This window comes from Rattus norvegicus, chromosome 9, assembly GCF_036323735.1.
Source record: "Rattus norvegicus strain BN/NHsdMcwi chromosome 9, GRCr8, whole genome shotgun sequence".
Taxonomy (NCBI): Eukaryota; Metazoa; Chordata; class Mammalia; order Rodentia; family Muridae; genus Rattus; species Rattus norvegicus.
In genome coordinates, this window is record NC_086027.1 from 95,612,620 (window position 1) to 95,632,846 (window position 20,227).

Sequence of the window (20,227 nt, forward strand, 5' to 3'; positions counted from 1 at the left end):
ACAGCCAAAGCAACAGCCATTCCAGGCATCTCTGGCTTCTTTATTTCTCTCCATGCCAGTGGCAGGCATGCACTGTCAAGTGGGCTGAGGTTTTGCTGGGTGGCGAGCCCCACCCTCCCTGGACATCCCTCTCCCTTATCTGTGGCCCCACCCTCCCTGGACATCCTTCTCCCTTATCTGTGGCCTCTTTCCATTCCTTCTTACCATCTTCTAGAAAAGCCCCTACCCTCCCTGTTGAGGCACCCCACACATTTTTTTCCTTTGAAGCTCATGAACAGTTTTATATGAGTTTAAAAGAAAAACCCTAGGGAAGTAAATTAAAGTCTCTCAAAGATACTGGGAGAAGAAAGACTGGGGGTGGGGGGCATCATTTCAGTGACATCATCACGAGGCTCGAGGCACTGTAGACAAGAAGTCACATGGTGGGGAGGGGGCTTTGAAGAATAAGAGAGCCCAGAGCACCAGGAGAAGCATACTGAGGCTCTGGCCAGCATCTGACAGACAGACAGACAGACAGACAGACAGACAGACAGACAGACAGAGGAAGAAGATAAGGGCAGGACAGACAGACCCAGCTCATAGCAGCTCAAAGCCACTGCCTCCTGACACCTTTCATACACATCATCTTCTAGTCTTTTAATTTGAATCAGGTTTTTTTTTTTCTTCCAAACTGCCCTTCTCTGAAACAGTGACTCAAAAACCAAGGGTTCGGGAGCAAGCTAGCAAAGGAAAATTCGATGGAGAAATTCCCCCACAATAGCGCTTGCTTCCCACCAGTGGGCAGCCTCTGTTTGAAGTGGAGGGAAGTACACAATTTTGTTTTAAATCCTAGAACCAACTCACACTCAGGCTTACCCAAGGTTGTCATGGGGGTGAAGGGACCATGGACACTGCCACTTAATGTAGCTGAGGAACCAGGGATGCTCCGGCCACAGGCCCACCGGCTCACTTGGTGGGACCCATAGACTGCCTACCTCAGCAATATAGACTGAAAAAGAGGTCTGAAGGGGCTGGAGAGACAGCTCAGCGGTCACAAGTGCTTATTGTGAAATCAAGGACATGAGTTGGAATCCCAGTTCCCGGGTAAAAACTTTAAAACCAGATCTTTGCACTGATTTGAATAATAAAATGTGAACAACTCAGGGAACACTGTCAAAAGAGAAAGGACACATTAAGATCTTTAAAATCTGTAAAGCCAGGCCCTAACCACTCAGAGCAGGACACATGGATGTGTGTGTCTGTGAGAGAATGTGTGCCTGTGAGTTGTGTGAGTGTCTAGTGTGTGCATATATGTATATGTGTCTGTGAGAGTTTGAGTGTGTGTGAGTTGTGTGTGTGTGAGTGTGTAGTATGTGTATATATATGTGTGTCTGAGTGTGAGTGTGAGTGAATGTGTGTATGTGAGTGTGTAGTGTGAGTATTGAATGAATGTGTGTAAGTGTGTGAGTTGTATGTGTGAGTGTATAGTGTGTGAGTATGTGTGAATGTTACAGTGTGTGTGTATAGTTGTGAGTATGTGAGTGTGTGTGAGTGTTACAGTGTGTGTGCTGTATTATTTAATGCTGAATATAGCCAGTGAGTATCTGCCTGACCTTATTGATTTTTAGATGTATCGATCTGATCCATGGGAAACGGCAAAATTACATAAAAAAAGTATTCTTTTTAAAAGTTACATTTTGCTAATTTGTGTGCAGGTTTGCATACGCTGAACGTGTGTGAGGCAGTAAGAGGACGACATTCTGAAGCTGGTTCTCCCTTCCACCACGTGGGTCCAGGAGATGGAACTCAGGCTTGGTAGCAAGCCCCTTTACCCGCTGAGCCCTCTCGGCAGTCTGTCTACTAAAATGTGATATTATACTCCTTGGAAAACATTCTATGTTGTGAATATTCACCTTCTTAATTCTTTGAAAACCTCTGCTTCCCTTCCTACCTTCCTTCCTCCCTTCCTTCCTTCCTTCCTTCCTTCCTTCCTTCCTTCCTTCCTTCCATCCACAGAGTTGAGGATAGGACCCATGGCCTTTGCACATACTATGCAAACACTCTACCACTGAGCAGCACCCTGGCTGTTGGAAACAACACGTTTTAACCTGTCTGTAGCGCTGGTTATTTTATAAAATAAAACCCCAGATTAGACAGGGGACTATGAAAATGCATTCTTTCTCCGGGCTCGGTATAAATAGTCATGTCCTTATTGACTGTGTTGGACAGTGACCACTTGCATATTCTCCCAAGCCAGTTTTTAGGTGTACATATATGGTGGGAGCCGGGGATGTAGCTCAATTGGCAGAGGGCCTGCCTGGCATGCATGAAGCCCTGGGTCTAACCCCAGCACTCTGTGACCTGGCTGGGGTGGTGCAAGCCTGTAACCCTAGCATTTAAAAAGTGGAGGCAGAAGGAAAAGAGATTCTTTCTGAAGCCAGAAGACAGCACCTGGGTGTTGTCTGGCTTGGATTTTTTGATGTTTAGTGAATTTGACTTTCACTTCTTTCATTTACTTAGTGGGCATTCATAGTTTCTTTTTAATTGTGTGTGTGTGTATTTGTGTCTCTGTGTGTGTGTGCACATGTGTGCAGGTACCTACGGAAACCAGAGGCATCAGATGCCCCTGGAGCAGAGTCACGGGCAATTGTGATATATCTGATATGGGTCCTCTGCAAGGAGATGGCACATTCCTAACCACTGCCACCTCTGCAGCCTCCTGTTCTCTGTGAACAGCTTGGGGCATGTTTTTCCCCTCTGATTGGCTCATCATCGTTGATAGGACCTGGGTTCACCATGTATGAAACCAACACAAGCCATTTTTGTGTTCGTTCATCTTATATCCAACCTTTTGGTTAAGACAGGGTCGCTCATGGCCTAGACCTTCCTTAGGCTAGCTTGTCAGTGAGCATCCACCGTTGCTGGTATAATGGTCAGACCACCATGCCTGGCCTTTGACATTGGTTCTGGGTGCCCGGACTCAGGTTCTCACCGCTGAGGGGCAAGTATGCTACCCAGTGAACCTCCGTCCTAGCCCTCTATCACTTCATATTAGAGCACAGAGCACTGGGCATAGGCCCCAAATGCAGCTCAGACACCATGAGTTCACAGGACTCTTAAGGTAGCATCCGTCCTCACCACTGTCAATGAAAGAGACTGAAATTACACAGCTTGCTTTTCTACCCCAAGGTGAGGAACAACGGAAACATTTATGATTTAAAGTTTGGGCTTTTTTTTTTTTAAATTGGTTTTGGTTTTTGAGACAGGGGTCACTGTGTAGTCTGAGCTAGCCCAGACTCACTATGTACACATGGCTGGCCTTGAACTGGAGATCTTACTTCAGCCCCCTGAATGCTGGATTACAGATTTACAGATATGTGCTGGCACATGTGGCTCAATTTGAAGGTTTTTTTTTTTTTTTTTTTTGGTTCTTTTTTTTTTCGGAGCTGGGGACCGAACCCAAGGCCTTGTGCTTCCTAGGCAAGCGCTCTACCACTGAACTAAATCCCCAACCCCTTCAATTTGAAGTTGTTATGGTATTTACATTTAATCTTTTTGTTTCACTGTAATAGAGATGTAGTGGGATATCACAGCTTTTATAAGCTTAATACTTTCTCTTTTAAAAGTGAAAGCTGATTTTACACACACACACACACACACACACACACACACACACACTTAGGTATTTTGATAGCATGCATATCTGTGATCTACAAGCATGCCTGATACCCCTGGAGGCCAGAGGATGATCTTAGATCCCCTGGAATCGGAGTTGTGCATTTGCCATGCAGGGGCTAGAAATCGAACCCAGGTCCTCAGGATAGAGAAGCCCATGCTCTTAACTGTTGAACCCCCTCTTTGTTTATGATCACTGGAAAATAAACACTAGTTCTCTTTAGAGCAGTGTGGTTCTACCGATATAGGAGTCTCAGTTTGAGTAGAAGAATCAGTGGGTAAAGGTGCCTGGAAGCCATATTGAGGTGGAAGGAGAGAACCAATTCTACAAAGTTGTCCTTTGACCTCCGTATACACTGTTTCACACCCCCACACACATGTATCCAGTATGCACATACACACAATAATATACATGTGTATATATACATATATACATATATATACATATATACATACACGTATATATTAATTTGAAACTATGTAAAACAATGAAAGATATATGAGCAATCCTCCTGCCTCAGCCTTTTGAGTGCTAGGATTACAGCCATAAGCCACTATACCTACTCTAAAGATTTTTAGTGAGGTGACTTACATTGCCTTTCGTTGCATAAGCCCTTGGAGCCTGATGAGAGTTTTACACAAGCTACCCTATGATTCCTCTTCAGGCTCCCTGTGTCCCTGCTCTGTCTCTCTCCACAGAACAGCACAGTGTGCAGCAACCTATGGCCCCTAGGGCCCTATTCATCATGGCTCCACCTGCTGAGTGCCTCTCTTTCTCCTTGCCTAAGACGCCATCCAGAAGACTAGGGAGAAGCACATAAACAGGCTGGAACGATTTCTAAGAAAACGAACAAAGAATTTCCATGAAGGAAGACAGGAGTGACAGAGGGAGAGGACTGTGGAAGGAGAGGACAGGAAGAAATTCTCCTGATCTGTACAGAGCAATGGCAGGATCCGGGGAGCCCTGCTCTGGCTTGTGTCCCCCTAAAGCCCACAAGAGCCTGGCTCTTGGCTTGGGAGGTGCTTGGGCTGCAGAGAAGGTGCCTTATAAGCGGGTGATGCTTTTCCCTTGGAAGTAAGGAAGCTACTGGGTGGGGGTGGCTCAGCATTTCTTCCTCTCTTTGTGCATCCCAATTGCTTCAGCCTCCCACAGTGAGCGGAAGCAGTAAGAGGCCCCCATCAGATGCGGCTCCCTCATCTGACCCTCCTAGCTTCCAAAGCTCAAGCCTAACATATGTCTTTTCTTTATAAGTGACCCAGTCACTGTACTACTACTACGGCGACAGCAAGTGGATCCAGAAACTCAATGTCACACCGCCAAGCAGCAGAGCAAAAATCAACACCCAGGCAGGTGGGTGCCGGCACAGGTGTGTGTACCAGTCTGTCATGTCCCCCAGGCTATACTGTGGGGGAAACATTGCAAATGTCAGAAGAAACAGTATTCAGATTGTAAAAGCTGCTAGTCCATCAATAGAAGCTTAACAGAAAAAGAAGCAGTGAGGTCATGTTACACGGACTGAACATGTACTTCAGTGAGTGGAATGCATGTATAGCATGTATCCTGGATCCCTCCCCAATACCAGCTAATGCTGGCATGATGGCACATGCCTGAAATTCCAGTACTCAGGGGGTAAAGGCGGGAGGATCAAAATCCACGGTTGGGGCTGCAGAGCACACGCAGTTGTTGAGGAGGGCCTGGGCTTGGTTCCCAGTACTCCAACAGCAGCTCATAACCACCCATAACTACAGTTCCATGGGATCTGATGGGCACTAGGTATGCATGAGGTGCACAACACACACACAAGCAAGACATATGTATAACGTAAGTATTTAAAAATACATAAATAGAATAAAATTACTATTTTTTAAAAGTTCATGGTTATTCTCCTCTAACTAGTTGAGTTTGAAGCCAGCCTGGGCTACACGAGACCCTACCAAGAAGAAGAAGGAGGAGGAGGAGGAGGAGGAGGGAGAGGGGGAGGGGGAGGGGGAGGGGGAGGGGGAGGGGGAGAGGGGGAGGAAGGAAGAGGAAAGGAAGGAGAAGGAGGAAAGGAAGAAAGGAGGAGGAGTAAGAGGAGGAGGAGTTGAAAAAGGAGGAGGATGAGGAGAAAGAAGAGGAGAGGGAAGAGAAGGAGGAAGATGAAAAGAAAGAAGGGCAAAAATAAGATACCCAAACAACACACACTGTTTATCAGTGGATCAAAGAGCGTGTGAAGGGTTTGGTACTAGAATGAGAGATGTGGGTGATCACAGTCTCTCTCACAGTATTTTTACCCCAACCCTTGGGACCAGAAGTGTTTCTCACTTTAGACTTTCATTTTTGGGTTTGGGAATATTTGCATAAAATGATGAGCAATGTTGGAAGCGAGACTTGGTTTAACTATGAAGCTCCTTTATGCTTATGTGCAGTTGATGTATACAGCTTAGAGGGTAATCTAAATGTAATTAATCCGTGTGCATGTGTGTGTGCGTGTGTGTGTACACACGCATCTGTGAGTGCATGTGTGCATCTGTCCATCTGTGTGTACATGTGTGCATCTGTGTGTACATGTGTGCATCTGTGTGTACATGTGTGCATCTGTGTGTACATGTGTGCATCTGTGTGTACATGTGTGAATCTGTGTGTGCATGTGTGTGTGTGCATCTGTGAGTGCATGTGTCCATCTGTGTGTACATGTGTGCATCTGTGAGTGCATGTGTGCATGTGTTCACACAGAGGACAGAAGAATGTGTTGGTCTCCCAGAGCTGGAGTTATAAGCTATCTTGAGCTGATTGTTATGGGTGCTGGGAGCTAAACTCCAGTTCTTAAGGAGAGCAGGGAGTGCTCCTAACTGCTGAGACAGGTCTCCAGCCCCCTAAAAGTAACTTCACAGAAAACATTTTCAACAGTTTACTGGTGTAGAGTTGTCCACTCGTGGAGTCTTGTCCGTGCTCGGACAGTTCTGATTTTGGAGCATTTTAGATTCAGGGTTTTCAGACTGGGGCTGCTCAGCCACACTGCCGTGTTGGGATCTGATGTGAAACACACTTTCACTGTTTCCAGGTGTCCGTGGTCTTGCAAGAGTACAAGGATATACTGAACACATGACTGAGTTATCTGGAGCCTGCCCTGCTGCATGCCACCCCTGTACTGTGTCCACAGAGCTCCCTGGATAGCCAGAGAGCAATGCTGACTCCTATGGTCTCTTACGCTCCTCCGTCCTTATTTAAGCCGCTTGTTATGCAGTGTATCCCTTTAACGATTTTAAAAAGCAAGCAGGTGCAGGTGCTGAGGGAATGGGTGGTTTTGAGACGGGGTTTCCATGTGCAGCCTAGAAGTCTGCCTTCCAGCTGGGAAGGGATCACTTTGCTCTTATGTCCAGCAGAGTAAGGGTTGTTTTTGTAAAAATTCAGCTGAAAGCTGTGAGGGGCCCAGTGAAGGTGTCTGTATTGTCTGCTTTGGAAAGAATAATAAAAGTGTGTTAATGGGCTACTTACGGAATTTAAAAACATTTAGAAATAAGTGGTACCTTAACCCACTTGAAGGGCTTTCAACAATAATTTCTATGTCTGAAAATATGGTGGCTTGGTTTTCTAACCTCCTAGGGAGTCCCTCAGTCAGCTTTATAACTGGGTGTGTGTGAGCTCAGCGACCATATTTATCCATCATCATCACCACCATCATCATCATCATCTTGTTCCTGATTTAGTTTTTTTTGTTGTTGTTTGGTTGGTTTTTTTTTTTTTTTTTTTTTTTTTTTTTAAGATTTATAATGTTCTGCCTGCATGTACACTGGCAGGCCAGAAGAGGGCACCAGATCTCATTACACAGGGTTGTGAGCCACCATGTGGCTGCTGGGAATTGAACTAGAGACCTCTGGAAGAGCAGACCAGACTGTGCTCTTAACTGCTGAGCCACCTCTCCAGCCCTCTGTTTTAGTTTTTAAGACAGGCTGTCTTGTAGCGCAGGCTGGCCTCTAATTGCCTATGTAGGTGAGGATGACTCTGAATTCAAGATCTTCCTGCCTCTGGCCGTGGTGTGTTGGGATGACAGGCTTGTGCCACATGGCCAGCCCTGCTTCTCTGCCATTTGTCGCCTTCCTGTGTGGTATGTAAAGGACATACTCCCTGTGTTTAGCTCCATTTATGCTGGAAAAGGCATTTACTGTGTTTCAAAGCTTTAAATATATGAGCTGACCTCTAAGTTTCATTTAACGACAAGAACCACCCAGACAGAGTCTTGGTGCGCTCCCATGCTAAGTAGCTCGTCAATATTTAAATGTATTTCTACTTGATTCTGCCCGACAGGACACACAGGTGAACCCTAGGTGGTCCCTCATACTACACCCTTCAATAGTGGAGCCTGTATTGAATTGGATGACAAGGACAGGAGCTAGGCTCTGTTCCAGTCATTAGCCCTTTTGGCATTGGGATAGAATGCTTTCATCTACAAAGTTCACACATGAACAAGTTACCAAACAACAACAACAACAAAAACCCAAAAAACAAACAACAACAACAATACCCTCTTTCTCTCTGCCCATTGACCGCGCTCTCTACTGTTGACCATCCTCTCCCCTCTACCACATGTTCCTGAGACTCACAAGATCCAGGTCCTTGCTCAACAAAACCAGACACTTGCAAGCTTGAGGGATGGCTCAGCGGTTAGGAGCACACAGACTGTTCTTCCAGAGGTCCTGAGTTCAATTCCCAGCAACCACATCTGGAATGGGCTCTGATGTCCTCTTCTGGTGTGTCTGAAGGGTGTACTCACATACATTAAAAACAAACAAACAACCCTTGTGGCATGTTTCTGTTACTGACAATTTCCTGCTGATTGTTTCTTCCTGCTTGGAACCACCATTGTACCGCTCACTGCCTCTACCTCTTTGACCTCAGAGAGAGTGGCCTGGATCTTCACACAAAGGATTTCTTGGACCCTCAACCATCCAGACTCCACATGGCCCTCAAATGTGGGAAGAAATACAACTGACTGCCACTTAGAGAAGACTGGAGTTATTTCACAGTCACTGTTTCTGTGGCACCTAGTGATTTGATGTCATCATAACAGAAAGGTGGTCACTCCCTGTAACAAAACATCTAACACTCTACGAGGAGCATTGAACCAGCCCAGAAAGTGGCTGAGTGGTTTGTGACCTGTGAAATGTTTCTTTCCCTATCCGTGTTAGAGAGACAAGTTTGTTCAACCCTGAACTGCTCTGGTGAGCTAGGACTACAGCCCCTCAATGGCTCCCTTAGAGTCCCTGCATCTCCAGCCTGGGAACCTGTATTACCTCCTGCAGCTTGGTCTCCTCAGGCTGGAGGATGTCCAGCACCCCGCTGCTCTGGATCTCAGGAAGGTCCTGCCAGAGGTTGAACCTGGAGTGGGGGTTGCTGAGCAGGCAGATCTGAGGCAGAGCTCTCCTCTCAGGGGGGCTGGCCGGCTCCTCCTCCTCCTCTTCCTCCTCCTCTGCATTGTCTTCCCCAGCCTGGGACCCATCCGAGTTGCCTTGTATTTCTGCATCCTGTTGCCTCCGGGTTTCGATCTCTTGGAGAGTCGATTTGTCTCTATACTCTTGGTACAGGAGCCCTGAAATCAAAGCGTGGAGAAGACAAGAGCAGGATGTCAGATGGAGGTCCTTGGGAAGCCCACTCCCACGCACAAAGAAAGCCAGTGTGCCCCAGGCCACACCAGCAGGCTCCAGCCCTGCAAAAGAGACCACCCAGGAGCCTTCACTTCTGAGGGAGATCAGCATGTGTAAGTTTCTTTTGACAAGTAAAGAATTCCCTGAGTAGATTCAAAATCGCACACACACACACACACACACACACACACACACACACACACACACACGCTCGCGCACAGAGGAAAAAACAAGAATACAGATCTTGATGTGTTAATAGGCATGCATGAAAAAAATCAATGAAAATATCCCAATTGTGTTTCAATATCCCATGAGGGTCCTTCCCCCAGTTTTAAATGATTCAGTATTAAAACTTCAGTTTGTGCATCCCTGACTGGGGAGAGGTTGTGAGTTTTCATGTTGAATCAGTGTCTCGCCAATGAACCCAAAGGAAACTGTCACCTCTGACACTCACACTTGAGGGTGCAATTCCTGACCAATCACATCCAAACACAAATGTGACCCAAATCTCTGAGGGAGACTAGGGGTGCTGCTGAATCAGTGTAAAGACAGCACCTCACAGGAAAGAAGAGAAATAAACATTTGGGATGTTCTGGCTGCAGAGCAGAGGGACAGTCTACCCACACAGGCTGGTGGGGACAAGGGCACGTGACACTGCCTGCTAAGAGGCTGGTAGAAGAGTGGGTTACTTCATGCTATAGAGGCAGAACTCTTCCCTAGGGGCCTGTGCAAACCCCAGCTATGGTTGCATGCCTGGCAGGGAGAATAGGGGCCGTGGTACTTCCCAGGACTACAAGGGCATCAGTTAAGTGGGGGCAGGGCAGAGCCAAGGCTCTAACTCATAGCATGGTTACAAGGTAGAAGACGAACCCTGGCAGCTGGCTGGCACTGGATCACAAACAATATTCAAGTAACCAGCTTGGAAAGTGGTCTGATGGCACCACTGGTAGAAGCAACGGACAGAAGGCTGGGGTGACAGAGAGATGTGAGTATACTCGGGGTGATAGGGGAGCCCCATTAGGCAGCCGGGCACACTGGCATGGAGCTTCACCCAGGCAAGATCCGGTAAGGTTAAGTGGGATCCTTGCAAAGTCCTTGCTGTGGAGACAGTGTGGATGTGATGCACCTTCCTTCTCTGTGTAGCTTGGAAGTACGCAAACAGCAGAAAGGGGAAAAGAGAAACAGATCACCGTGGAAATCCTGACAGTGGCTGGAGAAATTGCAGTGGCTGGCAGGAGTCTCATAAATCCATCCCGCTGATTAAATTATTTGCTTCCGATACTCGGTGACTCTGTGACTCTACATTATGAAGCCTTCACGGCAAGGTAGAACAGCCCTGACTTCAGGGGATTCGGATCTGGTGTTTTTATGGTCCTCCCAGTTGCAGAACGCAACAATGTAGCTCATTGACCATAAGAGGATTCTAATGAGTATTATAGAGTCCAAGCCAAACTCCACTCAAAGTTGATGCTCTCCAAGGACCATTCCGTGTCAACACAGAAACCAGTTCAACATACACACATGCATGTCTGTGTGTGTTGGAGTGCACAGGTGTATGCATGTACATGTTTGTGTGCTTGCATATGGAGAGCATGCGTTATTCTTCAGATCCTGGACACCTTGGTTTCTTTTCTTTTTCTTTTCTTTTGAGACGGAATTTCATATAGGCCTAGGGCTCACCAAATGGGTTAGGCTAGCTGGCCAGTGAGTCCCAAGGGTTCTCTTGTATTCGCCTCCACAGTGCTAAGATTATAGACATGTGCTGGCATGTGCTAGCTTTTAGGGGATTCTAGGGGTTAAACCCAAGTCCTCATACTTGTGTGGCCAGCATTTTACAGCCCTCTAAACTAATTATCATCCAGTCCGATGTTTGCTGGAGCTTCCTCACAGTGACTTAGCAGAATGGGTACTTAGACATGGTTGAATACCTTTCCTTTTTAAAAATCACCATTCCCAAGCTTCCTATCTAACTTAGGATGTTTTAAAGGCTCAAAAAACACATCTTATGCCACAGCCAGCAAACTGCGGGCAAATACTACCCCAGACTTCTCGACGGCGCATGTGCTGGTAGGAGACAAAAATACCAGCACTGTGGGTAGCTGTGTTGAAAATGGTATTTCTGAAAGTGCTGCACAGTGGACGCCGCCTCTTCCCTGTCCCTTCCCACCCCTGCCTTCCACTGGGGAGGAGAGGGCTGGGCTGGACATTGTGTGCTCTGGGAAGTAGGCAGGGACTGATGGAGGCTCTCACCAGCGGTGGTGGGTTTGGTACCTGCATTTGATGCCACTGAGGGGCTGAGGTCTGAATGCAGATGCTTCCCCCTCCTACCCCAATCCCTATGAGGGGCTCTAAAGCCCGTGTGATAGAATTAGGGAGGAAGGCCCTTGGGGAATTGGGTTTCTTGGGTGGGATTTACCAGAGGCTGGAGGGCTCTTCATTGTTCTGCCTGCCATGTGGGACTTTCATGATCCATGAAGCTGAGAGAGCAGCTCTTACTAGACACAGATCTACCGGGGGCTGGGGTTATTGACTGGCAGCAAAACTCCGAGGGGAAAACATCTAACTGTTTATACATTACCAGTGTTAAGATTCGGATGCAGCATTCTCCCCTAAAGGCTCGTGTGCTCTTGGGCTTGCTCTCCGTTGCAGCTGTGGTGGAGGGTGGCCTCAGAGAAGGTATCTCCTCTTAACTGTTCCACCACAGCTTTATATGGAGAGCAGTTTGTCCTAAAATCACCTGTCTGGCCCTGGCCCTCTCTAACTACCCTCTCACAGTCTCACCTGGATACCATTTCCCATGTGTGGCATAGCCCTCACCAGAGCCAACAGAAACTGGTGCCCTGCTCTTACACCTAGACACGTGAGCTGAATAACCTCTTTTCTGTATCAAGTTTCTAGCCTCGGGTATTTTGTCACAGCAATACAAAATATGCCAAGACATCCAGTGCAAGGTATAGATTAATATACTAGCCAAGGAGACACAAAGAGGGGGATATCTTCTAAGGGTTTGTTTTTTTTTTTTAAGGTATCTGTGGTCAGTTGAATGATAATGACCCCATAGACTCACGTACTTAAATGTGTGATTACCAGTTGGCAGACTGGTGGAAAGGATTGGGAGGTGTGGCCTTTGTGTCACTGCGGGTGGGTTCTGAGGTTTCAAAAGTCCAAGCCAGGCTTGGTGTCTTTCCCTGACAGCCTGTGGATCAGGATGTAGCTCTCCACTACTTCTTCAGCTCCTGCCTGCCACCGCCTGCCACCATGCTCCCTGCCATGACAATCAAGGACTCACTTCTGAAACCGTAACGAAGCTCCAATTAAATGCTTTCTCTCATAAGGGTTGCCTTGGTCATGGTGTCTCTTCCCATCAATAGATCACTAAGACAGTCGTAGTCCCCAATAGACACAAGAGGACAATCTGTCCTTCCTACTATTATAGACCTTGGCTTGAGGATGTGGTGCCCAGAGCTACAACAGATACCTTGTAACACAAACACCAAAGGAGAGAGGGAGTGAAGAAAACACAGCTGGGTGATTGTGTAGGGGAAAGAACCAACTCTCTACCTCTTGACTCATTAACTGGGAATGACCACCCCCATTGCTAAAGACACTGTTTCTGGATATTGTTACTTCCAGCCATGTTAGAACATTCAAAGGGCTCCATACTCTTCCCCCTCCCCCCAAGCTGTACTCCAACTCCTGCCCTCCCGGGCTTACCATGGTTACAATTGTATAACCCACTGTTTTTATTATCTTTCATTGTTATTTGCCTCAAATTCTAATTTTCATAGATTATTGTGTGCCACTTCTGTCCTCAATGTACAATGTCTCATGGCTTGGTCTGTTGCTTCCTGTGTGCACCAACAGTAAGCACACCTTCCCGTGGATGTTAACCTTCCCAGCCAAAGCTCCTGCTTATGGGATATGCAGGCAGAGCAGGAAGGCTTTGTTCTGTCTTACTGAAATGATCTGTACTGGGTTGGCCTTGTTCTGTTAGAAGCGGAGCCCCTAGCTCCTCCAACTAATGCACCCCCAACTAACACACCCCTAACCCATCGTTCAACATTCACCTTCCTGAAGAGAAAGCATTTTTCTCTAAATCTTCCAAGCCTACTCGTAAAGGGCAAGCTACTCGGTTATTACTGAACAGGCAATTTCTACATGCCAAGTACCATGTTAGGTGCCAGAGACAACTCACACACATCCCCATCATCCTCAGCCTGGCTGTTAGAGGAGCACAGAGACAAAACCAGAGTGGGTTCAGTTTACCCTCAGGCACCAATCGATCTCCTAGCTTCCAGCTCTCTCCTCCCAGGGCCAGGGTCGGAAACTCCCAGCTAGCTCAAAAGAGTAGCCTCACTGAGGAGTCTCCCTACAATTGGGCCTGCTTCACAGCAATTCTGAAGACATTGTGTCCCTTACAGTGTCTGGCAGTTGGAAGATAATCTCTACGTATCATTTTCTATCTAAAATTTGCATTTAAAAGAATAGATTGTCGATGGCTTTGGCAACATCCCAGAATATTTTCAAAACAGCTAGTATCATTTTCTGATAAACAGGAACCAGTCACAGGTGGCCCTGGGGGTAACATGGGAAATGGTTTGATGTCAGTAGCATTTTTGAAGTGCTTCAGCTCTCGGGTTGCCTCAATCCTCTGAGGACTCACAGAATGTCCTCCTAGCTCTGGAGGTGCAGGACCCACCAAGTGCTGTTCCTTAGGGGCATCCTGGGCAGCCTGGCACTCTTGCCTCTCTCACTTTGGCCCTAACCCAGAGCTCCTGAGTCCAGCTTTAATTCCTGGCTACTTTCCAGGTACTCCCAGGACCTCCCTGATGAGGTCAAAGAAGGCTTCATCCTCTGTCTTCAGCTACTCCATTCCGGAAACAACATTTTCTGCAGGAAAGGGCTGGACCAAGAGTGTTCTCCAAGAGACATCAAATACCCACTGCTAAAGCCCAGCGTAGAGATTCTCAAGCTCATGATCCTAGAACTCAAGTTCTCAAGTCAGGAGGCCTGCAGGAGGTCCAGGCTAGCCTGGGCTACTGAGTAAATTCCAGGCCAGCCAGGGTTGCAGTGTGAGACTCAGTCTCACAAATAAACCACAATCCCTGGCTAAATTAGCCCAGTGGTGCAGCACTAATAAAACTCGGCAGTTCTGCCTAGGAAACCATTAGAACTACTCATGTCAAAAGCCGCATGCCAGTCAGCCCAGCTGCCAGGGTCCCCTGGGAGCCACCAGGCTCGCATGGCCCAAATGAGTCGCTGCCTGCCCTGGACCCACCTATTTGTTCAATGAGGTTTCTCCAGGAGTCGGCGGGAATGGGATGGATCATCTGCAGGGCCTCGGTGAGCGTGGTGGGGCTGTCGGTGAGGGCCGGGCACTCCTCGGGTGTGGTTCCATTTCCAGGGGTGGAGGATGACTCGCTGCAAGAGAGGGAGGAGAGCGAGGGCTGTTTATTTTTAAGCAACGACACACCTTGGCTAGATCGCAAGAGGCGACTGTCGGTCCGTACAAGCGGCTGCTGGCCGGGGTTGGGGGGGGGGGGTTGAAGGTACTGCCCTAAGCGCTTCCAAGCTAAGGGGGTCACAGTGGCCGCCACGTGTCCGGACCAGGCGAGCCCGACAAACCCTTTTTGTCACCATACCAAGGCGCGACGGGGTGATTCACTCCCACACCCGTCCGCCCAAACCTTCATGTTTTTCGAGCTCGCGGGCAGGCGTCGGAAAGTTGGCGTACCCTGGCCGCTCCACAGCGCGGGAGGCCGCCCCAACGGGTCCTGCTAGCCAGCTGCCACCCCACGCCCTTAGCCGTCGCGCGCCCCCTGGCCCCACTCGGGGCTCCGTCCTCCAGTCCCAGAGACGGAGAGCGCAGAGAGGGGCGAAGGGAGGGACGCGCACACTCTGGGCGTCCAGGGAGAGGGTGCAGGAGGCCAGCCACCCCGCGCTCGGACTGGGTGCTAGTGACCTGGACCAGGACGCACCGCTCTTCCGGGGGGAAGGTCCGTCGGGTTAGAGTTAGTGGGAGGCAGCAGGAGCCCCGGAGCAGAGGACCCGGATAGGCCGCAGGGGTCCGTGAACACCGCCTACGGTGCGAGTGGGAGGGAGCAAGTGGGGACGGTGCGCGGGGGCTGGGATGCAGCCCGTCCTCACCTGCCGGGCAGGTGTCCCGCCGCCGAGTCGCGCGTGTCGCTCTCCGAGGTGGAGCTGTCGTGGTCCACGGCGCAGGCAGCGCTGAAAGCGGCAGCCAGCAGCTCCATGGGGACCAGAGACAGGGTAGGCTCAGGAGCCGGTGGGGGGCCGCGCGGGGGACCCAGGGCCGGGCCGGGGGCAACGCGCGGGCTCGAAGCGAGGTCTCAGCGCGCGCGGCTCAAGCCCGAGCTGCAGCCGCCGCCGCCGCTGTAGAGCGCTCCCGCGGACGAGCGCGCGCCTGGAGGCTCCCGGGGTTGCCACGGCAACGGGGGAGGCGGGCGGGGCACGCGCGGCGGGGGCGAGGCCAGCGGCGGCGAGGTGGGGGCGCTGGGGCCGGGTGCACCCGGACCAGGGGGCGGTGACTCCCCACATGGACCGGAGCCCCGCAGCGCCTGCCTCCCCCGCGGCCGCTGGGTGCCAGGAGATGCGGGGACAGAGGGGACAGAGCTGCCTCCGCCTGTCTCCCTTTCTGTCAGTGGGTCGTTTGTAGGAGTTTCTGGAAGGTGCAGTCCAGGCGACCCTCTGTCCCATCCCTTACCCATCACAGGTCAATCTCCTAGATCGTGCCTTGGGAATGTATACCCTCTAATCCCAGTCTGAGAGGAAACATGTCCCCTACACTCCTGCTCTTGACTCCCAGGTAGACGGTGGGGGTCCCCCAATGCAGACTTCTCTCCTGAATGGGTCTTTCTGCTGGACCAAATCTTTCCTAGCGACCCCCCAAACGCTGCCAGAACAGAGTTAAGGAGAAGGATCCAAGTTCCCAGAAACTGCAGTAGGATTTCCCTACCCACAGCAGTTTGTTAGCTCGTGCAGCGCTCAGATGACAAGGATATGTGAGAGAAGTATCTCAAGTCAAGAGTAGCTGTGGCCAGTTCTGAAGGTACCTGGGAGTGAGGGTGGGGTACAGTGCTCCCCTGCCTGGCCCCCTCCACACACCACCTGTGGGCATTGGATATAAGGAACCAGTTCCTGGGGGTTTGAGGCAACTGCGTTTATTGGTTTTTATGGTGTATGAGTATTTTGCCTGCGTGTCTGTATGTGACCAATGTGTTTGCCTGGTACCCTCCAAAATCAGGAAAGGGTATTGGATCCTCTGGATCTGGAATTACAGAATTACTGGGATTACACGGTTGTGAGCCACCATGTGTGTGCTAGGAACCTCTGCTAGAGCAACATGTGCTCTCAACAACTGAGCGTTTCTCCAGCCTCCAGTGTTGCTCGTTCTTGGATGAGTAGATGGGAGGCAGGGCTGGCCGTTCGTGCGAGAGACACAGAGATGTATAAGGGAAGGAAGAGTCATTTCATTTGGAAGGGGCAGTGGTTGATTTAATTGCCGTTTGACACAGTCTAGCAAGAACAGCTACAGAAGAGTCTGAACGAGGGCTTGTCTACATCAGCCATGTCTGTGGGGAATTGTCTTGGCCGAGTTAATTGAGGTGGGAAAACCCAGTCTACCTTTGACTGTGCCATTCCCCACAAATGGCGTGAGACAGAAAAAGAAAACAAAACAAAAAACCTGAGCTAAGTGGCACAAGCATGCATATGTTCTTATCTCCTGGTTCTTGGTTGTAGATGTGTTGTGACTGGCTGCTTCAAGTTCCTGCCTTGACTTGAGCTAAAATAAACCCTTTCCCTAAATTACTTCTGGTCTGTGTGTTCCCTCATGGCAACAGAAAAGACAGAAAGCAGAGCAGGAGGGAATCTATCATTCCCAGGTTGCAGGAGCTGGCATAATCCCTGACTCAATGTGAGAAGGGAGGATTTGAGGTGGCAGAGAGCCCCCCCCCCCAAATCCCGGAAGCTGCAACTCACCCCTGCTTCTCCTGAGACACAGTTCTCTCAAGGCCTTATGGGAGTTGAGATACACCCACTCCCCGGGGTCGTTTCCCCAAGCCCTGTGTGTGCATTTGTGATTCCTCCTGGACGTGACTCTACTCAACACCTTCCCTTTACAACTCTGTCTGCTCCATGGCCACCCTCATCACTACCATCCAGGCTCTGCTCCGGATGCCATGATGAACCATCAGAGATGGGTGGCTTCTGCACAACCAGAGTCTACCTTTTACAGCGCTGAAGGCTGAGGTCTGAGGTGTGGAAGGGCGGACTCTGGTACTGTAGAGTACTGATTTCTCATTGCCTGCTAGCAGAAAGGGAGGGTGGGTGCTCTCCAGGGTTTTCTAATCTCGTTTGTGAGAGATCCACCCTCGTGTAGTAGAAGCTTCCCAAAGGCCTCATGTCCTAATATCATGGGGGTGGATGTCACTCAAACATGTGAATTTTGGGAATACAAACATTCAACCCATAGTATTCTCCCATTGGAGCCCCCCCATCCCAAATGTATTTTTCCCCCTAAATTACGTTTCATAATCCAAACAACACAGTAGTCGTAACCATTCCCAGCATTAACCTTAAAGTGTTATCTAAATCACGTGTCATGGGGAGGATAACTCAGTGTTAGAGTGCAGGGCCGTGGGTTGGATGCCCATTCCTGGGGGATGGGAAGAGCCAACAATAATGAGTTAACTATGGTTAAGACTCATCAATAATGAGTTAACTATGGTTAAGAAGTGGCCAACTGCTTCATAGTCCCGTGGCCCACCATGACTCCCCTGCGGCTTTAGGCTGCACCCTCAAACCGCGAGCCCCCCTAACTGTGAGCCAAAATGAGCCCTTCCTTCCTGAAGTCGTATTTGCTGGGGAATTTTGTTTTAGAAGCAAGAGCAGTAGCTAAAACATCGGGTCAAAGAAAATTCCCTGAGGCTTGGGCATGGTTCTCTCTGGATTGTGGCTCTGCCTTGCACAGCACTGGAGGGGTGGCCTGGTCCTACCCTGAGATCACTCAGTGGCAATGTTGCCTTTCTGCTTACTGGGGGCTGGCCCATGCTGTGACTCTCTATCATCTGTACCCACGCCCCACCGGGGTCTGCAATGTCCAGGCCTCAACTCTTTCTGTGTATGTAGGTGTCCTTAGAGATGAGAGCAGAGCAGTGGTTCTCAACCTGCCTAACACTGCACCCGTCTAACACAGTTCCCCATGTCATGATAGCCCCTAACTATAAGATTATTCCGCTATTACTTCATAACTGTCATCTTGCTCCTGCTGTGAATCATAACGTAAATGTCTCATATGCAGGCTATCTGATGTGTGACCCCTGTGAAAGGGTCATTCGGCCCCCAAAAGCGGTAGCAACCCACAGGTTGAGAACCACTGGAGCAGAGGCAGCTCTGCCCTAGCTGTTGAACTCTGCTCTGTCAGTAGCCCAGGGTCAGCCTGAGAGCTAGCCTCTGCTTCTGTGCACCCTTGCCTGTGCTGAGGGCTTACTAAGCTCCACTGGTTCCCCCCAAATCCCTTAGAGCAAAAATTTTCCCCTTGGTATACGCACTGCTAAAAATCTTTCCTCTCAGGATTTCTGGCCTGCCTGCTTAACTCCAGATTCATTGGTAAACTTGTCTCACAGGAATACAGCTGAGACAGAGCAGGGACACCTGATGTTCTCCTTTGTCCTCCACGAGCAGATACACAGACGCCCCACTAGCACACCACACCACACCACACACACATGCACACACGCACGCACGCACGCACATATACCACTTACTCGATATATACATAAACAAAGATAATTTAAAAATACTTTTTCTCAATTAGTCTTTCTTACTCTGCTCTTCCTGACTGAACTGGGGGTTTGATTTTAAACAGTGCCATAGGAGTTCTGTGACCTGTAGCCTCCTCTTACAGTCATAGCTTCCCTGGGTCCCCTACCCCTATCTCTCTCCAGGACTTTGGCTGGTGCATACTTTCCTAGGCTTATTAAAAACCGTTTCCTCCTCTAAGGCTTTTGCTGATGTCCTCTAAGACTCCTGGAAAGGGAGTCTAAAGGGAGGGTTAGAGGAGGTTGGCTGGTGGAGGATTGTTTTGAGAGACTTAATTCATGCGGGAAGACCCAGCCTGAAAATGGGCTCTTTCCTTGAGACAACTGGAGGTCGTCCCCCTGACAGGCTCTGCCCCTTCATCACCATCAGTGGTCACTTGGCACCATGATGCTCTGTGAACTGGGTATCTTAGAAGGAGAATTTCATGGCACTGAGCGGGGCCTGCTGATTTGCATGGCTGTGTCCCTTAAGTCTTAGGTGACACCTTCACACTCTGCTGCACCGAAGAATAAAGATTCAACTTTTCTTAAAAAAAAAAAATCCAAAAATACCACGGTGAAATTACATACATTAACATGAATATAATAAAAATCTTCCAGTTGAAAAATAAGCTAAAAATATGCTCCTAATTATAAAATCAGTTTAGAGACTCACTGAGTTCTGAGACGTGTAACCTTAAGCTAAATTCCCCATGTTCTAATTCCCATCATATTAGGGCTTATTAGGCAGGGTGTTATTAAAATCTCTACTTCCCTGACATTTTGCTCTGAGTCATTCACCAAGTAAAGCACTAAGCGATAGTTCAGATGTTTCTATCTGGCCGGCACACAGTAGGTTCTCTACAATGCGAACAAGTAATTTAATGATAAATTTTTAAAAAAGAAGTATTTAGCATTTTTAGAAAGTTTGTCTAAGAGTTATTTACGTCTTCTTTTAGGTTATAAGTATTTTTTTTTCCTTTCTTTATATGGCAAACCTCAGCCTTTAGGCATCTTTTTGCTTTCTGAGCTCCAGGCCTCATAGGCGGCTCATAGCACACTTGGAAGCATATCGCCATGGCTGGTGTGGTGGTTTGAATATGCTTGGCCCCATGGGAAGTGGCACT

At 48.9% G+C, this 20,227-nt stretch overlaps 1 protein-coding gene across 2 annotated transcripts in view; it reads right to left on the reverse strand.

The window, feature by feature from the left end:
- Ngef (neuronal guanine nucleotide exchange factor) overlaps positions 1-20,227 on the reverse strand; it is a 97,559-nt gene that overhangs the window by 17,797 nt on the left and 59,535 nt on the right. The window contains exons 1-3 of one of the 2 annotated variants that reach the window (NM_001136241.1): positions 15,427-15,628; positions 14,558-14,700; positions 8,929-9,224 (exon numbers count right to left, since the gene is read on the reverse strand). In NM_001136241.1, the coding sequence (NP_001129713.1) occupies positions 8,929-9,224; positions 14,558-14,700; positions 15,427-15,533 (546 nt within the window). In that variant the 5' untranslated portion in view covers positions 15,534-15,628. Of the gene's footprint in view, positions 1-8,928; positions 9,225-14,557; positions 14,701-15,426; positions 15,629-20,227 lie in introns of those variants that run through there. The other variant, XM_039083015.2, reaches the window with a different exon arrangement.